The sequence below is a fragment of the Onychostruthus taczanowskii genome, unplaced genomic scaffold (assembly GCF_017590055.1).
Source record: "Onychostruthus taczanowskii isolate IOZ18803 unplaced genomic scaffold, ASM1759005v1 scaffold45, whole genome shotgun sequence".
Classification (NCBI taxonomy): domain Eukaryota; kingdom Metazoa; phylum Chordata; class Aves; order Passeriformes; family Passeridae; genus Onychostruthus; species Onychostruthus taczanowskii.
The window spans coordinates 4,028,977-4,048,116 of NW_024502014.1; the positions used below are offsets into that span (position 1 = coordinate 4,028,977).

The following is a 19,140-nucleotide window of genomic DNA, read 5'->3' on the forward strand; positions in this document are numbered from 1 at the left end:
GATGCTGCCTGAACATCTGGATTTAAGGGATTTACTTCTGGTCACTTACCGTAAACCCCATTGGTCCTGGCGGTCCTCTTGATCCTTTTTCTCCTTTTTCTCCTTTCAAGTCCTATTATACAGAAAAGAAGAGCTTACTGTGGTGTCTTGGATTTTTCTGTGCTTACCATTTCAGTCTGGTTCTACAAATAGGAAATCCTTATGTCACCAGCAGAATTCTTCGAGCAGAGATGGTTCTACTCAAATGATCAAGAAGCAGAAACTTCATATCAGTGTAAATCTGATGTTTGAAAAATGTTTCTGCACATTTCAAAATAGAGCTAGGTCAAAACAACCTACCTGTGATTGCATGTGAAAGGACTGCAGTAAGTATCCCCACAAATGTCAACAAGAAACAAGCAACAAACCCAAATAAACCTTAGCTGCTTCACTGGAGCTAGAGTTTCTTCCAAACATAATTGCAGTGGCTACCTACGGCACCCTTGTCTCTGTGGATGCAAGATTAGACTATGCTACAGTGTAGCACCACTGGGCCACGTCTTAAAGTCACTGTAAAGCCAAATTTCATTGTCTAATTATTACCTGATTAGACACATGTGCCAAATATGAATGGAGTTTTAGAAGCTTCTAAACAATAATGCTCAATGTTGCTGATAAATTGCCATTATCTCATGATAAGCCACCACAGCTGTGACTGGAAAGTGCTCCAGGTGCTCTGCATTTGACCTAAACTGGGAGAGTTGGTGTGCCTGAAAGCTGAACCTTGCTTCTGCAATCTCTCTCTTCCCTCAATTCAGTCTTGATGTAAAACCCACTTTTATTTCAGCACATAATGGACTTTGGCTGACTCCATAGATTAGATGCAAATTCCATAAGAAAAAATGAATCAAGAACATGTAGAAGGCTTGTCCTGTTAATATGTGAATACTTATAATTCTATCAGCTACTGCTGTTTAATTTCTATATAAGGATGCAATGCAAGAAATTTAATTCACAAAGCAATACTTAAAGCTGAATCAGACTATTTCCTTCCATATTTATTTTCTTTCCAACACTTTCCATGATTACTCAGGTTTCAGCAAAAATAATGACAAAACAAACTACAAAATGTACATGAACATGCTGTAAGCTTTTGTGAAACTCTGGTAGCTCAGAGTCTGACATTCTCAGTGCCAAGGCCAGAGGTCAATGCAGCTGTGGCTTTACTAGCTATGTAGAACATCCATGTGGATTTGGTGGAGCAGAAGTGATTTACTCTTCATGTACTCAGATTCCCAGCAGGTGGGGTACTGGTAAGCAAGAAGCATTGTATTGGCATGAGCAGATGTGCATGTGAGCACACAGGCTCAGCTGAGCTGGCTGCACACAGACACACTAAGAGAGCTTAGAATCTAATTAAACAAGTCTGAAAAACATTAAGGTGGGTAAAAGGAAATATCAGAGCAGTGAAGATGGAAACATCCTCTCAAAGTAGAACCTAGTCAGATGGCTCATCTGAATGTGATATTTAACAATTTCAGTACCGTCATGTTGTCTGGTCCAGTTAACGTCACAATAACAGTTCCTGGAGGTCCAGGGGGTCCAGTTAACCCAGTGTCACCCTTGAAAGAAAAAAAACAGAGCAAATTATAAGCAGTATGTTTTTGTTATTTCAAATTACTACTACTATACTTTTGATATCATGAAAATACTTCTGTCATTAAACTCAGCCAATAATATAGTTAACACTTACCTTTGTTTGCCATTTAAATTCCAGTAAAAAAGACACGTGGAAGATTTAACCTTCCCCAAGCTGATTAATATAAAAATGAATATGCTGATATCTGTTATTTCTGGAAATAATTTAAATTTTTAATCCTATTTATTTGGTACAAAACTATTTTGAATCAAGCAAAAATTTCTCATTGATTACAATATTTATCTCTATTTTATTATATCAATCAGTAAAATACATGAACTCTCTTTGGTGACATCCTCCAAACTGCAGCCTGGGTATTCCAGGGAGATCACAGAATCATGGTGCTAACAGACAAAACAAGCTTTCATGTGTCCTTCACTGACAACATAAGTAGTGAAGTGCACTTTTTCATTAAGTATCTTTGAGAACTGGGAAAGTCCTCAGTGTGATCTTTCCTGTGGACCTCAACAAAACAATACCCACATTTTTCAGTGATTTTAAGCCAGGAATGCTTTTGCATGAATTTGCAGCACAACAACAAAGAATGTGTCACTCCTTCATAAGGAAGCAAGATGTTCCATGCTCACCTGAGCTACTACTAATGAATAACCAGGTTTATAGGTTTCCCCCCCAAGGAAATTCCTTGCACATTTCTGGTAGTGATTACCATGTTAAAATCTGTGCAGGTTAGTTAGCATAATTGTGAGATGCCATAATCTCTTGCAAGAATATTCAGATTAACTACAGTAGTCCTGCAGCTGCAGGCTGGGTGCTGTGAGACAATGTGGGCATTTGTAGTAATTCCTGGTTTAAAGTCAATTACATGGAATACAAAGGAAGTACATGAAAGAAATTATCCAATTTTTATTAAAAACCTGGAGGTTTTGCTAGCATCACAAGGGCTGACACTGAAAATACATTGGACAGAAGTTGAGACTACAAATGCTACATATTTACCACTGTTTATCTCCTTAGATAAGCATTTAGGAACACCATGCAAAGTATATATATTAGTTTAATGCTATGTGTTAATAAATACTAATTACTGGTTTCTCTTCAGTGTCTAATCTTCTGTCTAGACATTTATCTCATTGGCACTTATGTGAAAAAACTTTGACCTTAGAAAGCATTGCCATGTTTCCACTTTTCAACAAAAGACTCCCACATATATACTGAAAATTTGCATTTTACAGGACTTACTTCCCCAAACATTTCACCATAGCAAATCAGAAAATGCAGAAAACAGAAACACAACTTATAAAATATTTAAAGCTTCTTATGAAATTACCTTCCTTCCTTTGGCTCCTATGACTTTCAGTCCCATAAGACCCTGAAAAAAATCCCCAAATGTTATTTTTTAAAATTTTACAAACACTTAAACATGGGTTGATTCATGTTACACAAAACAGAAGTTTTCATTTTTTTACCAGTCGGAGACTACCTTAGGTCCAGGAGGTCCTGGTTTCCCCGGCATGCCCTACAAAACACACACAAAAAAAATCCTCAGCTGAAAAACTTACAATCCTGTTCTCTGATATAGGTCTTTTGAAGTACCCAACTTCCACAGAACTTATATCCCATCTTTACTCTTTCCTCCACTTTTACAACTGCAAGCCATTGTCAGTGTGTGACAGATTATGTACACACTATAGTTGCAAACATATGAATCTCTCAATGTTATGCATATCATTATTTAAAGTGAATTAATAGTTACTTGAAAATTAAAATTTATGCCTGCATGGACAAGTGATGTTTCTGAAAATAGAGAAATTATCATGCATAAAAATAATCAAAATAAACCAGAAAAAAAAAAGTGTGCAGAAAAACATAGTTTTTACATACACATGTGTCTAGACCTCAAATAAATCTGGGAGAGTCAAGTACCCGTATCTGTGTAATTCCATAGGGTTTAGGGGAAATCAAAGCTCAAAGTAACAAGTGAAACAAATTCATACTAAAGGTCCTGGAGGGCCCTGTGGTCCAAGTTCCCCAGGATATCCTTGAGCACCCTGGGCACCCTGCATATTAAAAAAGAAACGGGAATAAATCTCCTGGCAAGATTATGAGCAAAATACAACACCACGTTCAATGAACTGAATGAGAAACAGAGGAGCAGCTCTGCTTCTGAATTTCCTTTTCCTGTCTCAGGGAAACACAGAAGTATAATTCTTCCTCACTGCTTCATTATTTGGCATATGTTTTGAAACACGAGAAAACATCTGTTCTAAAACTAAACTACTCAAGTGAAGATGTAAGTCCTCTAAGAAATGTGGACTCATAATTCATACGGTCCTATTAATGCCTCTAATAAGCCTTCAATCCTTCAAATATTCTATGCAATAAATCCTATACTTGAAAGTTTTTTTTAAATAAATGGAAAATTAAACATTTTTATTTACTTTTTAATTTAATGCTCTCTGTTTATTCCAATAGTGAGGAGAAATGTCAGCCCTGCCTGCCCCTGTTAATGTTCGTTCTTGAAATATGGACCATTCTTTCCTTTGTTAGTACTCTAGAAGTTGAGCTGGTCTATCCTGCTCAGTCTTAACTTCAATGGGAATTTTAGCAGCTGGACTTGATGGCCATTATAGGTCCCTTCCAACTGAACAATCCTATTCTATGTGTGTAGGGGTAAACTCATATCTGTGACCAGTTTTTCTCCCTACCTGAAATACTGTTTTTCTGGCCTGCCAACTGACTGATTTTGGTTTAGAAATCAGTGACACAATTCTAAAAAATACTCTATCTATATTAAGTAAATAATACACTTAAGTCATGTAAAATACCAAACAATTTTAATACATACTTGTGTTATATAGAAGGTGTTTATACATATAACTGTATATTTTTATACATATCTATCTCAGCATTCTTTATTTTGAGTTACCTGGAGACCAGGCAATCCTGGTAATCCAGGATCACCTTTTGCACCATAGTCTTGGCTATATCCCTCGGCAGGGTTCCCCTGGACAATTAGATAAAAAGAAACATAAAAAGTTATGCTGTAGAACTCTGTAGTGCAACAAATCATCTAATACAGTTTGTAGGGAAATAAGCAACATCAGAATTGCATAATGATGGAAACTATCTACTATGGATAAGTTCTACCTTTGAAAAAGACTTGATAAAACCAAATATATCTTTTTCAGGCCTTCCAGTTCTCTGTTAGGAGTAGTCTTCTTATCAGACATACCTACATTACTCATGCACAATCCTTGCTTTCAATTTATTTTGTTAATCTTTATTGCTATAAAACACTCTCTAGTGCATCTGCAAATCTTTATATGAATTCATAAACTGCTTGGGGGAGGAGCTTAGTTCTCTGTGTGCTTGAAAGTGTTAAATTAATTACATGCAGTAACAGTAGTTTGAGAGAAAAAAATTACAGATCATTTTGCAACCTGAGGTGAATGCTACTAGGACAAAGGAAGTACCAAACTTTGTGGATGCTTCTTCTGGAAGGTAAACCTTCTGTTTCCCATGAATGGAGATAAAAAGAGCAACAAACATACACACAAATTGTGGATAACCAATAAATATTTCATGTAATATCTGGCAAAAAACTGACCTTCTCTCCTTTGATACCAGCAGCTCCCTAGGAAGAAGAACAATCATATTGAAACAGAAAAATAAAAGAGTGCTGAAATAACACATTCTAAGTATATCTAAGCTTGGTGCTCTTCAGGTGATTTATTTTCATGAAGAAGGTGCATAGCCAGGTTCATGTTTACTGGGCCAGACTTCCATTTAAGAAGAAAGGTCATATTTTATAAAATAGTCAGTCTCACAGGTACAACTCTACAAGTGAAGGCAGAACAGCTTTGAAGCCTGATCTTAATAAATGAATAAATAAAATCAGCAAAGCTGGCAAAATAAAGATAATATTTAAAAGTTATTAGATGTGAAACCACTGGAACTCAAAAGACAGCATTTTTTTTCCATTTGTTTAAAAGTTTCTCTTTCAAACACATTTCTCAGTAAAAAACCCCCAAATCCTGGGATTAAAGCAGTGTGCCCAGAGTGAGAAGTTCTGGGTTTAAATTCCTGGTTCTTACTGACTTAATTAAGCCATTATTTCCTCAAAGATACTTAGGCACCAACTGAAACTGCAATCTATTAAATATATCCTGGACACTTTTAGAGGTAAGTGGTAAATTTTCATGAGTATCCCATGACAGCTAACTCCAGTCAATTAATTTCATGCAGTCACTAGCTAAGTTGAGGCCCAACATGCAGACAAAGCATTACTTTTAGCTTTGATATCCCATGAGAGCTAACTCCAGTCAATGAATTTCATGCAAGTCACTAGCTAAGTTGAGGCCCAACATGCAGACAAAGCATTACTTTTAGCTTTGGTCTCTTTATCACACAGTTTTCATACTAATAAAATGGGGATACCTATATATTTCAACTGTTGTCAGTATGAGCTAACATGAGGCTTTACTCTCCTTCAGGGACTGGCTTTATGTGGTGGGAACACACACAATCATGAATGTCACACTTACTGGAAAGCCTGGAGCACCTCTTCGACCTGGAGGACCTGGAAATCCTTGGTCACCCTAAAAGTAGTAACAGCGATTGTTAATGCATCTTTGGTTTATTATTTGGCCTGATTTTGTCAAATCATCACAGAAGTTTTCTATGCTATCACACTAAATGCACTGTGAGTTCATGACCACCTTATTTTGCTAGAAGAGGATTTTTCTTCCATTTTATGCAGCCTGACTTCTTTCCTAGACTGTTCAGATTAGTTCGGAGTTTCACTAGAGATCAATGAGTTTCTGTAGTAGGCATTATTCTGACTCTCTCTTTCAGAATGCTCATAGAGCAAAGAAAACCTGCTAAGCCTGTTCCTTAACATTGAGCCTTTTCACTTAATGACTTTCAGGGTTTATGAATTGCCAACTGCAAGCTAGATACTGGCAAAATAAAATGGATTAACTATCTCCTTTATAACCCACTGCAACAAAAGGACACCTTGGGCAAAACTGATTAGGTCTCCTGGATTTAATGAAAAAAGTATTATCTGTCAAAATATCAAATGTTATCTTTTAGCAGAGCCCATTAGAATGTATTAATTAAGCATTTATTTTGCACAAAAAGGTAGCACTTCTGCTTTCTCTGGTCCCATGACACAAGTTTTTCTAGCTGATAAAGTCACAAAGAAAAACAAGTCAAAGTTGTTGTAGATTGGGGGGAAATTTAGAACACTTTTTGGCCATTCCCAAGCACAGCCAAATGCAATCTCCAGAACACTCAGCTTGGTTTGTACCTTTGTGCCATTGCATCCTGGAACACCTGGGAGCCCAGGAGGACCAACAGTTCCTGGTTCACCCTAAAAGAAGCACAGAATTGACACAAGCTTTGTTTGTATTCATATTGCCTTACAGAAACACAGAAAGAGTTTATGTTGGAGCAATGTTTCACAAGACTTGACAGATTACAATGTGTTCTTAAATCATTACAATGAGTAAGAATTGCTGATGCCAAGATTTTTATCTCTAGGCAAATTGACAGCAACAACGGTGATGCTGAGACTGGAGTGAGCACATTGAGCTGAGGATAATTGTGCACTAAAGACTGAAGTAAGAGAGAAATGGTTAAATCAGTTTCATTTTTACTTACAGGAAGGCCTGGAGGACCTGAAAATCCAGGTATTCCTGGGACTCCCTAATGATATTAAACCAGAGAAATAACATTATGAATATTAAACAAAAGCTCATTAGGCAATTTTTCTTTGATTACAGTCATAATAAGATTGAATGCAAGTATGATTCTTTTAAAAGATCATTACCTCCTTAACTCTTCTGACTGTGAACCAAGCATAATGGTTACACACAGGTAACACACACTGGTTTTGCCCACAGGAAAAAACCAAACAACTCTTTGTGGTAACCTAGTCTGACTTTTTTACTGCACACCCAAATATTAAATACATACAGCTACAACCTTGCATGTAAGGTGCAGCAAAAAGGGTAAAAGTTCTAACAATAAGTAATACTAGTGCATAGACCATGTCATAAATTTTAACCATACTTTGAAATCAGACAGTGTTTTGCTTTTATTTTCACAAATTATTGAACCAAGTTGACAATTAGCATGACATTTAATACATGTAAGTTTGTTTAAAATACAAACACTTACTCTTATACCTTTGGGTCCAACTAAGCCTGTAAGCCCTGGAGAACCCTAGATCAAAAATGGAAAGTGATGTCTTTCAGTACATTTCAATTGAGAAAGAGCCCATAAATGTCAACAGGACACACAATATTTTCAATATCGATACCAAAAAATGTGCACACAGAACCAGCTATATAAATAAATAAGTGATTGGCCTATTACAGTCAATAAAGGAAACAAGAATTTCATGCAACTTGCATAAATTGTGGTGTCTTTCCTTTCAGTGTTTACAGGCTATGTATCACAGAATACTTGAAGCTGGAAGGGACCTTTGACTAGAAGGGATTGCTAGAAGCCTCATCAAACTTGGCCTTGACCTTTCAGGGGTGGGGAACCTGTTTAGTGTCTCACCACCCTCCTACCCTCATAGTGGAAAAACATCTATATCTCATCATAGGTCCAAACAAATAACCATGTATGTTGAGAAAGCAGTTTCTATGGATTTGGTCAAACTGAGACCTGGAGGTGCTTCCCTGTGAGGAAAAAGCTGGAAGGCTCCCAAATATGGCTGATCTCTATCAGATAGATATATGTACTGTCACCTCCACTGCTGAGCGTGGAAAGGAAGCCCAGGAGCAAGCTGAAAAGGATGGGGGAGCAAGACAAAGAAGCCAGCAAAGAATGCCACAGTGACACTGCACCATCTGCACAGAACCTGCTGGAATTCTTTCAAGATGCTTAGAGCTTTAGTGCTAGCAATAAAATTTTACCATTCCCAGAAAGGAAATGGAAAATCCTGGGCCACATTCCATTTCTGATAATGTAGAGGCATTGGACAGGAGAGGCTAACTAGCACACATTACAACACATGGCAATTCAAGCCAACAGAGATCTTGCTAGATAAATTAGCCTTACTTTTTGCCATTCTTGTAGAATTATTATCACTTAGTGGAAGGGAAACATTGTACTAAACACATCAGTGAGTTCAGATAAAAGCCTCATCAACGTGTGTCAAATCTACATGAGTATCACTTCCAGAAAGTATTGCAAAAATAAGATAGGACAGAATAACGCAACAATACTTAAATGAAACTGATAAAACTCCTTTGGTTAAAGGTATAGTTAAGTGCTGTACCCATATTAGTGAAGGTCCTATACATAATCTGATTGTGGCAGCACCTTCCTGATTTACACTATGTCTGAGTTCACACCATATTTACACAAAAAATAAGTTATTTACCACAGCTAATTTATTGATAACAGTAAGATTACTGTTCCTCAAGACAAAATATGCATAAAACACTTTTAATGCACAATTTTTTGGTTGTTCTACTCATGCAGGAGTTACTGAAAATTCATATTCAGCCTCAGTTTAGGCATATAGGAAAGAAAGAAAACTCAAGTCACTGAAGCCACTCCCTCCATACTGCAGGCAACCAGGTATTTCCTAAACAGACCAAGACTTATCTAAAAAATATTTTTCCCTTCAAATTTTCTTAAATATATTTTTCATATTTGTCTCATTAGTAGTTTGTTTACTTTCTTTTCAGCAACAAATGTCAAGATGTTAATCAATACTATGACAAAAACTGAGGTATGCTGCAAAAATCTGTCTAGACCCATGTTCATTGTCTCTAGCAATTTAATTCAGCTGCTTTAGCACTGGCCAATGGACAACTGACAACAAAAGCCCATGGTCATATCAGCCCTACTCTTATGCAGTCAAAACGACCCTTGCAGCTGGTGACCGAACAACATCCCTACCAAATGGAAAGCTCTAAGACAGGTTTTGGTTTGGTTTTGTAAAACAGAATTGTCTACACAGCCATAGCTAACTTTGACTGTCAAGCACAGTAGTTTCTCTGTATCTCTGTCTCACATACATACCTACCTTTGGTCCCTGTGGCCCTGGAGGCCCTTCTGGACCAGGAAAGCCTCTTTGACCAGGTGGACCTGGAACACCAGGAAAGCCTTTTTCTCCCTGCAAACATTAAGATAATTAAACCCTTCAAATATCCATAAATTCCCCTTTTGATAGCTTCTTTCTGAGGCATTCATTACTTTTAGTAGCTCTTGGTTTTCTGCTCTGTAGAAAAGCCGCATCCACTGCCCTTGCCCACACTGACCTGTTTTTGTGGTCCATCTCTGTGCTGACACGGCTCCACATGCTCATAATTCCAGCTAAATTATCAGAGCACAAGACAGTACTCAGAGTACAGAAGCTAGCTGACAGCATGGAAAGCTTAAGAAAGCAGCTGATACATATTCCTTGTTAATATTTCTGTATTATGTTTAGCAACACAAATTGAGAAACTTAATGTCTGCTTGTCACAGCATATGCCACAGCACATGTCACAGTTGAGACAGCCATAATACACAGAGTACCATCACACAACTTCAGAAAGCTTCAGCCCATGCAGAGTAACACCACACCACACCACACCAGAAGGCTTCAAGAGCCATTCCTTCTCATTCTTTGTCCCAGCCTTTTATCCCCTCATGCTGATGCCCTGCCCCTGTGTGCCCTCTGCTCCCTTTGGTGTTGGTCAGTGCCCCTGGGCACTCCATGGCTCATTGCTGTCAGTGCTGCTCACAGCTGTGCCCACTGGGGATGAGGCTGGGCCAGCCCCATCCCAACCACCACAAACTGCGTGCCTGCAGGTTCTGCTGTATAGCAAGGTTAGTTCCAAACCATCAATATCTCTTCATGAAAGCCAAGGAAGAAAACAGTGGGAGTCAAATGCAACAAAACCATTCAGACAGACTAAAACCACCTTGCTTTACATGACAAATATCTTAATTTTTTCTGAATCTCAGAAATTAAGACACCAAATTACTTTTTCATGTTTTTTTTTTTAAAGATCAAATTCAAATACATAAACTAAAGGAAACAAAATTGAAGCTATGGAAACAGAATACAGGAAACTAAGCTAGAGTGAAAGGGGCATTTTCAGTTTTTTAGTTAAATATATAAGATGCAAATCTTAACTTGGTTTAAATGAAGTGTTTCAAGCCTGGAAGCTCTTGGAAAAGGTGTTTCAGCACTTCAGACAGCAGCAATTTAGCATGCTCATTTTTACATCAGTGAAGAGCTGCTGGTTCAAGACCTTTTACATCGCAGCATGACATGGGAGAGAGAGAGAATGGGATGATAAATTCTCTCAGAGCCAATTTTCCTATTGCTTTATACAAAGTTATATAAATAAATCATGTGAAATTTTGTTATGACAAAGTTTGAGTGTCCTATTTGATGTACAAGACAGAAGCAAAGAGATGTCTCTGGGAAGCCAAAATATTCTGGGTTTTCCCTGCACCAATTCTCACTCCTCAAAATCCCACAAACTTACCAGATTTTAAATGGCTTCTGAATGAAATAATAATTTTAAAAATAGTAATTGTATATATTTGTATCTCTCAAGATAAAATGTAATCCCACAATAGTTTGACACATATAAAATAAGAATTGCATTATAAAGTGTGTGTGAGATTTATGTAATAAATCGACATAGCTTTTTATAAAAAACTAGTTTATTTTTATTGTGTGTTCTGTAGCAGCATCCCAAGGTAGAGAAGACTGCTATCCCAGGATGAGCCGCTGGAGGGGGTTCGGTGTCAGCTCCCAGGAAAATCAAACTCCTCGGCAAAAGCCACGCGGTGCTGCCTGAATCCAGAGCAGCGCTGCGCTCTCCTGACAGCTTCCCTGCCCTCTCTACAGAAAAGGCAATTTTAGCCACACTTTCTTCGTAGCAGATCAACAACACCAGAGGATTCTCAGGTTGGAGAATTGTAAATGCTGGATAATGACCAAAACATGAAGATTAATGTCATTATCTGATTTTCTTCATGTAAAACTTCATTAGTCTACGCAATTATTTACTCTTAGCAACAAATTGCTCAGTTATTTTCCATGGAACTGATAAAGACAAGTTGTGGGTGTCCATTCTTATTAATATTTTCCTTTTAGTGGGCAGCTTATTTTTTTCTAGGTTTTCAACTGGTTTCAATTTCACTGTTTAGGACAAAATCAGGCTAGACCAACTAGTAATATGAAAAATAAACAGGGAGATTGTACTAAAAATATTAGTATTGTCCTTTCTCACTTATTAATATATATTTAAATAATGAGCATATTTACTTCCAGATAAATTTTCTCCAATTTCATAAAAGCAGATGGGACCAATCAGTGAGACTAGTCATAATCCTAGATCTTCATAGATATCTGAAATCTGTTGATAAGGTTTAGTATGGCAACTTCTGTGTTCATGGCTCACCTAAATTGCAACCCTGACTTCTTCAATAATGCCCCTTTCATTTGTGAATCAGTTGTTCTTTCAACTGCGAGCAGGAGTTCCAAAGAATTTTTGGCATTTGTGTAATTCAGGTTTGTCTAAAAGCCACCCAGAGCCTCTGCCAAGCTGCTATTGGCAACAGGCAGAGCTGTGGATCTTTCACTGCTGATGGATTTGCTGCTCCTTCAGTGCTGGCAAGGTGTTTGTGATTAGGACCCAGGAACTCATCCCCTGCTTGATCCACAAGAAGTTTATCTGTTTGATGCCAGTGTGTGCAGCTTTCTTTCAGGAAGTGGCAAAGGGGGGCAGGCAGGGTCCAGAGATGGAAGGAGGGAATCAATGAACATGAGACTCCTGATGGCATTATGAAAGTTATAACAGGAGAGCAGCTGCCAAGGTCATGGCATTTGTTAGGAGTTAGTGACAGAGACCTGGTGGTTTTGGGCAATTGTTCTGCTGGTGTCCAAACATCATACAGTGCTGTAAACATAATAATGCAGTAAAAAAAAAAAAAAATCAGTTGAAAAGGATTAGTTAAACAGTTTCCCCAAAGTTAACAAAACTTTGTAAGGCAATCATTCTCTGTAGGCTCTGTTGGTAAAATACCATCATGCACTAAATTCACTCACTGTATCAACTGAATTAATCTACCAACAATTTCCATGTATATAAGCTAATATTCAAAAATGAAAATGTATCTGTTCTTACCTTACTACCTTTTGTGCTATCACAAAAGCAGGGACTTTTACCTTTGCATACACAGTTCTGAAAAACAAAAATACAAACTTTATATTACAGTTCTTTTTTTCATTGAGTTGTTTGGAGAGAGGCAAGTAAGATCTCAGTGGTTTCAGTAAGTAATTATTTCACAAATAATACAACTTTAAAAAATTGTTTGTGAAGAGGCAATTCTCAACAGTGGCAAAGAGCTCATTATTCCTCTGTATTGTCTGTTGAGACAAATAAGAGCATTAATGAGATCTTGCAGACAAAATTAACTGCCCCATACAGTTTCTCACATTACAACAGTCACAGGGTTTCAAATTTGTAACTTTTATGTTCCTTTTACGATGGAGGAAAGATGCTGCAAGTAGTTGCTGCTCTCTACAGACTTGACAATTCCTGACAGTTGCTGCTTGTCTTTTAGATGGCTCAGCTTAGGTGAGATGATGCCATCCATCAATTTAAAAACAGCTGCAGGGAGCATTCCGCCAGAGAACACATACTTCAACATTTATTTACAAAATAAAGCAGAAATTATAATCAGTTTGGCATGAAAGGCAAATCTTCAACAAATTATTGTGTCTGCCTCTGATTTATAGACAGATCAAGAGGTGGCTACTTGATGTTTCAAGCTAGATTTCTAAAGAGTTGCAAATATTAAATAGTTAATTCTTTGTCATACTTAAAGAAGACTCACTCTTGCTGTCATCTGACAGCTAGAATTCAAGTGGTACTGCATCAGAAATTTGAAAAACAAAGGTATCATGTGAAACAGAAACCATCTTTACTATTACAATAATCAATATGATTATATCATCAGGGATACGAGAATAAGAACTAGTGTAGAATTAACAACAAACAGTATCCTGATTTCTCCTTGGTAATATCAATCAGTTTGGTACTGGATAATGTAAGTTCATAAAGTCAGTTATATGACAGATATTTTAAGCCTCTAAGCATCAATACAAGAGGATAAAGTGATGTATATCTCAAAAGAAATTTGGGGTAGCTTGTAAGACAACTGATTTTCTTGTTCCTTATTCAATGACAGTACCTTGCATCCCAAAGAATTCTGTTCAAAACTGATTATTGGTAGAGGTCTGCTAAGCAATATAAGAAGGGCAGTTGCTGAAGGTAAGATGTATACACAGATATATACCATTGTAAGTCTATAGACCTTCATGGAGTTGTACCTTATTCCTGCCTGTGAAAGCAAATGAGAAGCAGATCTTTCCAGCATCTGTATGCAAAGCACAGTTTTCAGGACATGTAGAGAAATCCAAAAATGAAATTACTCTCCCAAAACAGGTATAATCTGCAGAAGATTTGATGTGTACAGATACAGAACAAACTCTTATATCTTATAATCAAAGATGATCCAGTGTGAAGAGAAATGCATGAACATGTAGAAAATTATGACACTATACAATTAATCTAAGTTGTTAAACTGTTGAAAGAAAAAGAGCCTCTGCTCTTCAAGAAGTCAGAATGCTTAGAATATGTTTAATTTGTCATTAGTAAGCTTTCAGATCTATTTAGGTCTTTCTGTGTACAGATATCACTCTAAACTAAACTGAAAAGACCAACGATTTCACATTACACAGTCAGTTAGCTGGATAATACTAAATGTTTTGGCATATGATTTTTTATGTAAGATTAGATTACGCCTTCTGTACAGGAGCTTTGAACCAAAAAATCATTGCTCACTTATACTGCAGAATGCTTTCACATCCTTCCAAGATGCCTAAAGCTCCTTTATCAAAGGATCATAAAAACCCAATATGAAGTTTCCAGGTTATAAGATAAGGAAACTGAATATTACGTATTAACAGTTTATTCAAAATTCTCACAATAACATCTATGTAACTAAGTGTGTTAACCAAAGCCACAGGTTTACTGCATGCTTTTTGGTTTTGTGATTTTCACGGTAATAATTTACATTTCTTTCAAATATTTAGATGAAGAATATTTTTGATCTAAAATCTAGGTCAAAGAATACAGCCATATAATTATGTGAATATCAAATCAATTCAACAATGAACCAAAATTAAAGCCCCACAGCACGTGGAGTAATTTACAGAGGAGATCTTCTCCAAAGTGTTTTCAGTGATAGTGACACTGTTATATTAAACAGGTGCATAATTCCAGTAGTACATGTTGAGGCACATTTACTGCACTGGCTAATGTTTTGTTCAGTGGGTGCAAACTTATCCATAACCCTGAATTGCCCTTCCTACACTATGGGGTTGGATTCTATGGGGTTCTGACCTCTTCCTGCCCCTGATTCAGAGAGTAACTTAACCAACTGCTTAGAAAGTATTCCAGTCCTCTCCGTCACATAATTCCTCAAAGAAATGACACAGAAAGAAGAAAGAAATAACATACTATGGGCTATGGTGTCACCCATACATAGGTTAATGTAGATTGAGCATGGCACTGCTACTCCAGCCACTGCAGAGGTGGCAGCTTAATTTGGAGAGAACCTTACACAGTTCTCAGCACCTTGCCAGTAGCACTGGTTACATGCAGAGTGTCAGAGAATGTATTCAGAGATGTTTTCAAACATGAATATGCCAAAGGATGTGACAAAGTCTTAATGTAAGGAGAAGAGCAAGCAATGCCAGCCTTCCTATTCTGTCACTAGCACAGGCTCTGAGTGCTGTCACTCACACTGGTGGGGCAACACAGTCCTGCCAGGAATGGTTTAAAGGCAGGAACGTGGAGTACAGAGGAACAGAGCCAAAGAGAGGATGATCCCATATTTCTCCACTGATCTCTTTTTTGAATGATATATACAATGACAGAACTGTCAGAGTATTTCTTTGTTTTTCCAGATCCAGTGAAGATCAGAGTAGCTCAGCTACACTTTCAAAATACATATTTGCATTAAAAATACTGGATTCAGGACAGAAAGGCAGGAAAATGTGTTGCTGTAGGAAACAAGCATCATATTCTTTAAGTATATTTCAGACCAAGACCACACAGGATGAGTAAAAAGGACATTGAGATGAAAGCTGAGATGAAATTAAATGTATTGTGTAGGAATATAGTAAAGTGGCTGAAGTGGGGCTTAAGTTTGTGCTTTTGGCCTGACTGGTCTTTCATTTCATGGGTGAACTCCACTGATGCCCAAAGTAAATCCTGGTTAACATAAATGAAAGATGACTGTCCAGCATGAGGTATTTAAAATTAATTAAAAGCAGTGCAAGTGATATCCATTAATTACTGTGGACAGTAAAAATAGCCCAGATGTCGCTCAAGTGGGCCATGAAGCTGTTGCTTTCCTTCACTGGTTGTTGTAACCGCTGATCAGATTTGTTTTTTAAAATGCACAACTAATTTTTCATTTAAACTTGATACTTATTAGCATCTCACCTATCCTGCCATTAGATCTTTATCTCCTAACTTAAAGAATCACTAAATTAGAACTCAATCACTATGTGGAACAAGACTTGCTGGATAATATCTATTTTTCTGTGATGCCACCTTTTTATTCTTTTCCATCTTTCTGCTCATTAATGATATCCTGAGCAGCCTAAAAACATGGATGTCATCACAGCGGACCTAAGTGGAAGCAACTTATCAGCTGATTTCAAGTTTTCTGTACTTTCTCTTAAATGCTAATACTTATTAAAAATTACATATCAGTGAGCCAGCTCCTTTAAATCTTTATTATGAATTTTCAAGGCTGCTGACACATGGAGATTTTTGAATTCTTCCTAGGCTGTCTCAGTGCAGAGCAATCACTTTCACGTCCCAGCTGCATCTATAAATCACAACTGAGCACATAGAATAACCCTGCTCCAACAGTTGATGTTAATATAGTGCTTAAAACTTCAAAAGGCCTGTTTCAACCATTCTCTACTACCTGTTTTCTGTTGCATCTAATAAAGGTGGGAGTAATACATTGTGATTACAAGAAGTGGAAAGTTTTGCCCTACCATTGTGTTGGGGTAGGTATGCTGCACATATGTTAAATGTGGCACTTTCTGAAGAACATTATGGTGGTAGCTAGAGTTTCTAGCTTGGATACAGTTACAGTTATGAAAATTCATCCTAACCTGCACAAGAGGATCTGAAGGCAGAGCTTTACAGAAAAAGGTTCCCACTGTGAGAAAAGCTGTATAAAGAAAATATTTTTCTTCTGATGCACCTGTATTAAGACACTTATCTAGATTAGCACAGTCAGGAATTCTAGCTAGACAAGGTGGATACGTGACCCTGGCAGCATATTCCTCATGTTGCACAACTGCAAATCACCATGGAGCACGCAAGGTCCTGGAGAATGAGGTCCCCTCACTCCAAAACATTGCTATCAAAACAAAATACCAGTCTCACAATTAGAATCTGTATACTAAAAGTTTTTCATGCATTCTAAGCATCAAACATGAATTCATTAAAATTATCAAAGACCACTAAGAACTTTGTGTTTTTTTAGTGATTGCTGGACCAGTACAACAAAACCAAATTATTAAGCCTTCAATAAGTATAGACAACATAGAGCAGAAATAGGAGATGATGAGATGAAGGAAAATATGTCGGTTCCCAAACCCTGAAACATTGTGTAGTCACTTGTGAACTGGAAGGCAGCCAGACATTCCTACCTTAGAAGACTCCTGTTAACAGCCATGTATGCTATCACAATTCACAGCATTTTGCTTACCAGTTGAATTTCATCCTAGCACAGGATGAAAATTATTTCACTCAGACTTTCCATTATAAAGAAATACACCTGTAACTTAACTAATAAATAGCCTGGTCAATAGCACCCAGCACAGAGAGCCTGGATCTAAAAGACAGAGCAGGAGACTGTTATGCTGTAGGCAGTGCAGCTGTTGAATAAGCTCCAATAAACACCTGTAATGGGAACCTTGCTCAGGGAATAGCTATTGAATCAAAATACCCTGTTGGTGACACAGGCCTTGTATTACTGGCTATGTGCTGCTTTCAGTGTGAGGTGCAGGACAGAAGTCCTAAACATTTGTGGTCATAGGAAAACATAACGCTTCACAGAAGCAGGACTTTGTGTGTAATTTACAGATACACAATTCATGGTCACATGATGTTAACACACATTTTTATCTGAACTTGGTAAGAATATCCTTACTTTAAATCCTTAATTTTAAACTGGTATGAGCTCTTTTAGGAGGGTGTTGCTCATTCATGTAATATAAAGATTTATTTATAATGGTATTTCAAACCAACTGAGGTAAATGACATGTAGAGAGAAATGGAAGAATCTTCCGTATGCAAACATTTAAACAACTTTCTATTATGCCAAGGGGAACGTGTATGAGCCCCTTTTTTCACTTCAGAGGTTGAAAGCACTTTGAAAAAGTTCTCTTACTTCTTATAGCAAAAACCTGTTGGTTAAGAACTTTGCATAACAAGAGTTTTGTAGTGTTAGACAAATCTCTCATAAGTATCTACACTTACCACAATAAAAAAGCAGTAATATAAACCTTAGGTTAAACAGTATAAGTCAGATGAAAACAAAATTTTCAGAAATTTCTAGTATCTCCTGCTTCTTTTTTTGTTATATACTTACTGTACAGCCTACCTCTTTCATTTTTTGCACTAGGGTTGAAGTCACTGTGATAAGGACTATCAGAAATGGAACCAAACTGTTCCTGATATATTCAGATGTGTAAAATCCACAAATATGGAGCCATGAACTTCATCTCTGTGGCTGGTTTCTTCTCCTGACCTTGAAGAGGACATGGGGACAACAGAAATAAATATTTTCTTTTCTCCAAGGAAAAAAGACTAAGCAATTCAGGCCACACAATTTTGTTTTGTGTAGCAAACTCTTAAGGGTGTTTAATCAGCTTATTCATCCGTATTCTTCCTTCCTAACAATCACCTTAAAAGAGCAATCTAATAACAAAGAATACACACCATTTAACTAGTGAATTTTTGCTTACCTACCACAATATGGTTAGCATTAACTCACAATTTTGTATTTCTTCCCAGCTGTGGGATGGTATTCACTAAAATTTTCATCTCCTCAGGCCTGTATATTTGTATGTTCATAAAATTCCTGGCGTGCATCTTCTGTTTAGTGGTGCAAATAGCAATGAAAGCAACAGTAGCTTGTTCAAAGAAGGCTTATTGCACATGCTTTGGTTTTTCTTTATTTGAAAGGCTCTGTGATTTCACAGATTAAAAAAAATTAAAGGTCACTTCTTCCTGCAGCTTCCTCCAAAATAGCCTGTGGAAAAATGCAGCACAAAGCCCTAGCTCAAAGCTCTTCACTAAGCCAGGCAAAATGGAAAACCTGTAAACCTGTGAGACCCGTACCCTATCACAAAACGGGTAAGACAAATAATG

The 19,140-nt window shown here is 37.2% G+C and overlaps 1 protein-coding gene across 1 annotated transcript in view; it reads right to left on the reverse strand.

Annotated features, from left to right (window-relative positions):
• Window positions 1-19,140, reverse strand: part of COL4A3 (collagen type IV alpha 3 chain) — a 55,143-nt gene that overhangs the window by 31,911 nt on the left and 4,092 nt on the right. Inside the window, exons 2-14 of the mRNA XM_041414332.1 lie at window positions 12,796-12,852; window positions 9,690-9,779; window positions 7,823-7,867; window positions 7,304-7,348; window positions 6,951-7,013; window positions 6,184-6,237; window positions 5,247-5,273; window positions 4,566-4,643; window positions 3,634-3,696; window positions 3,120-3,155; window positions 2,967-3,008; window positions 1,524-1,601; window positions 50-112 (exon numbers count right to left, since the gene is read on the reverse strand). Of these exons, the coding sequence (XP_041270266.1) occupies window positions 50-112; window positions 1,524-1,601; window positions 2,967-3,008; window positions 3,120-3,155; window positions 3,634-3,696; window positions 4,566-4,643; window positions 5,247-5,273; window positions 6,184-6,237; window positions 6,951-7,013; window positions 7,304-7,348; window positions 7,823-7,867; window positions 9,690-9,779; window positions 12,796-12,852 (741 nt within the window). The remainder of the gene's footprint in view (window positions 1-49; window positions 113-1,523; window positions 1,602-2,966; window positions 3,009-3,119; window positions 3,156-3,633; window positions 3,697-4,565; window positions 4,644-5,246; window positions 5,274-6,183; window positions 6,238-6,950; window positions 7,014-7,303; window positions 7,349-7,822; window positions 7,868-9,689; window positions 9,780-12,795; window positions 12,853-19,140) is intronic.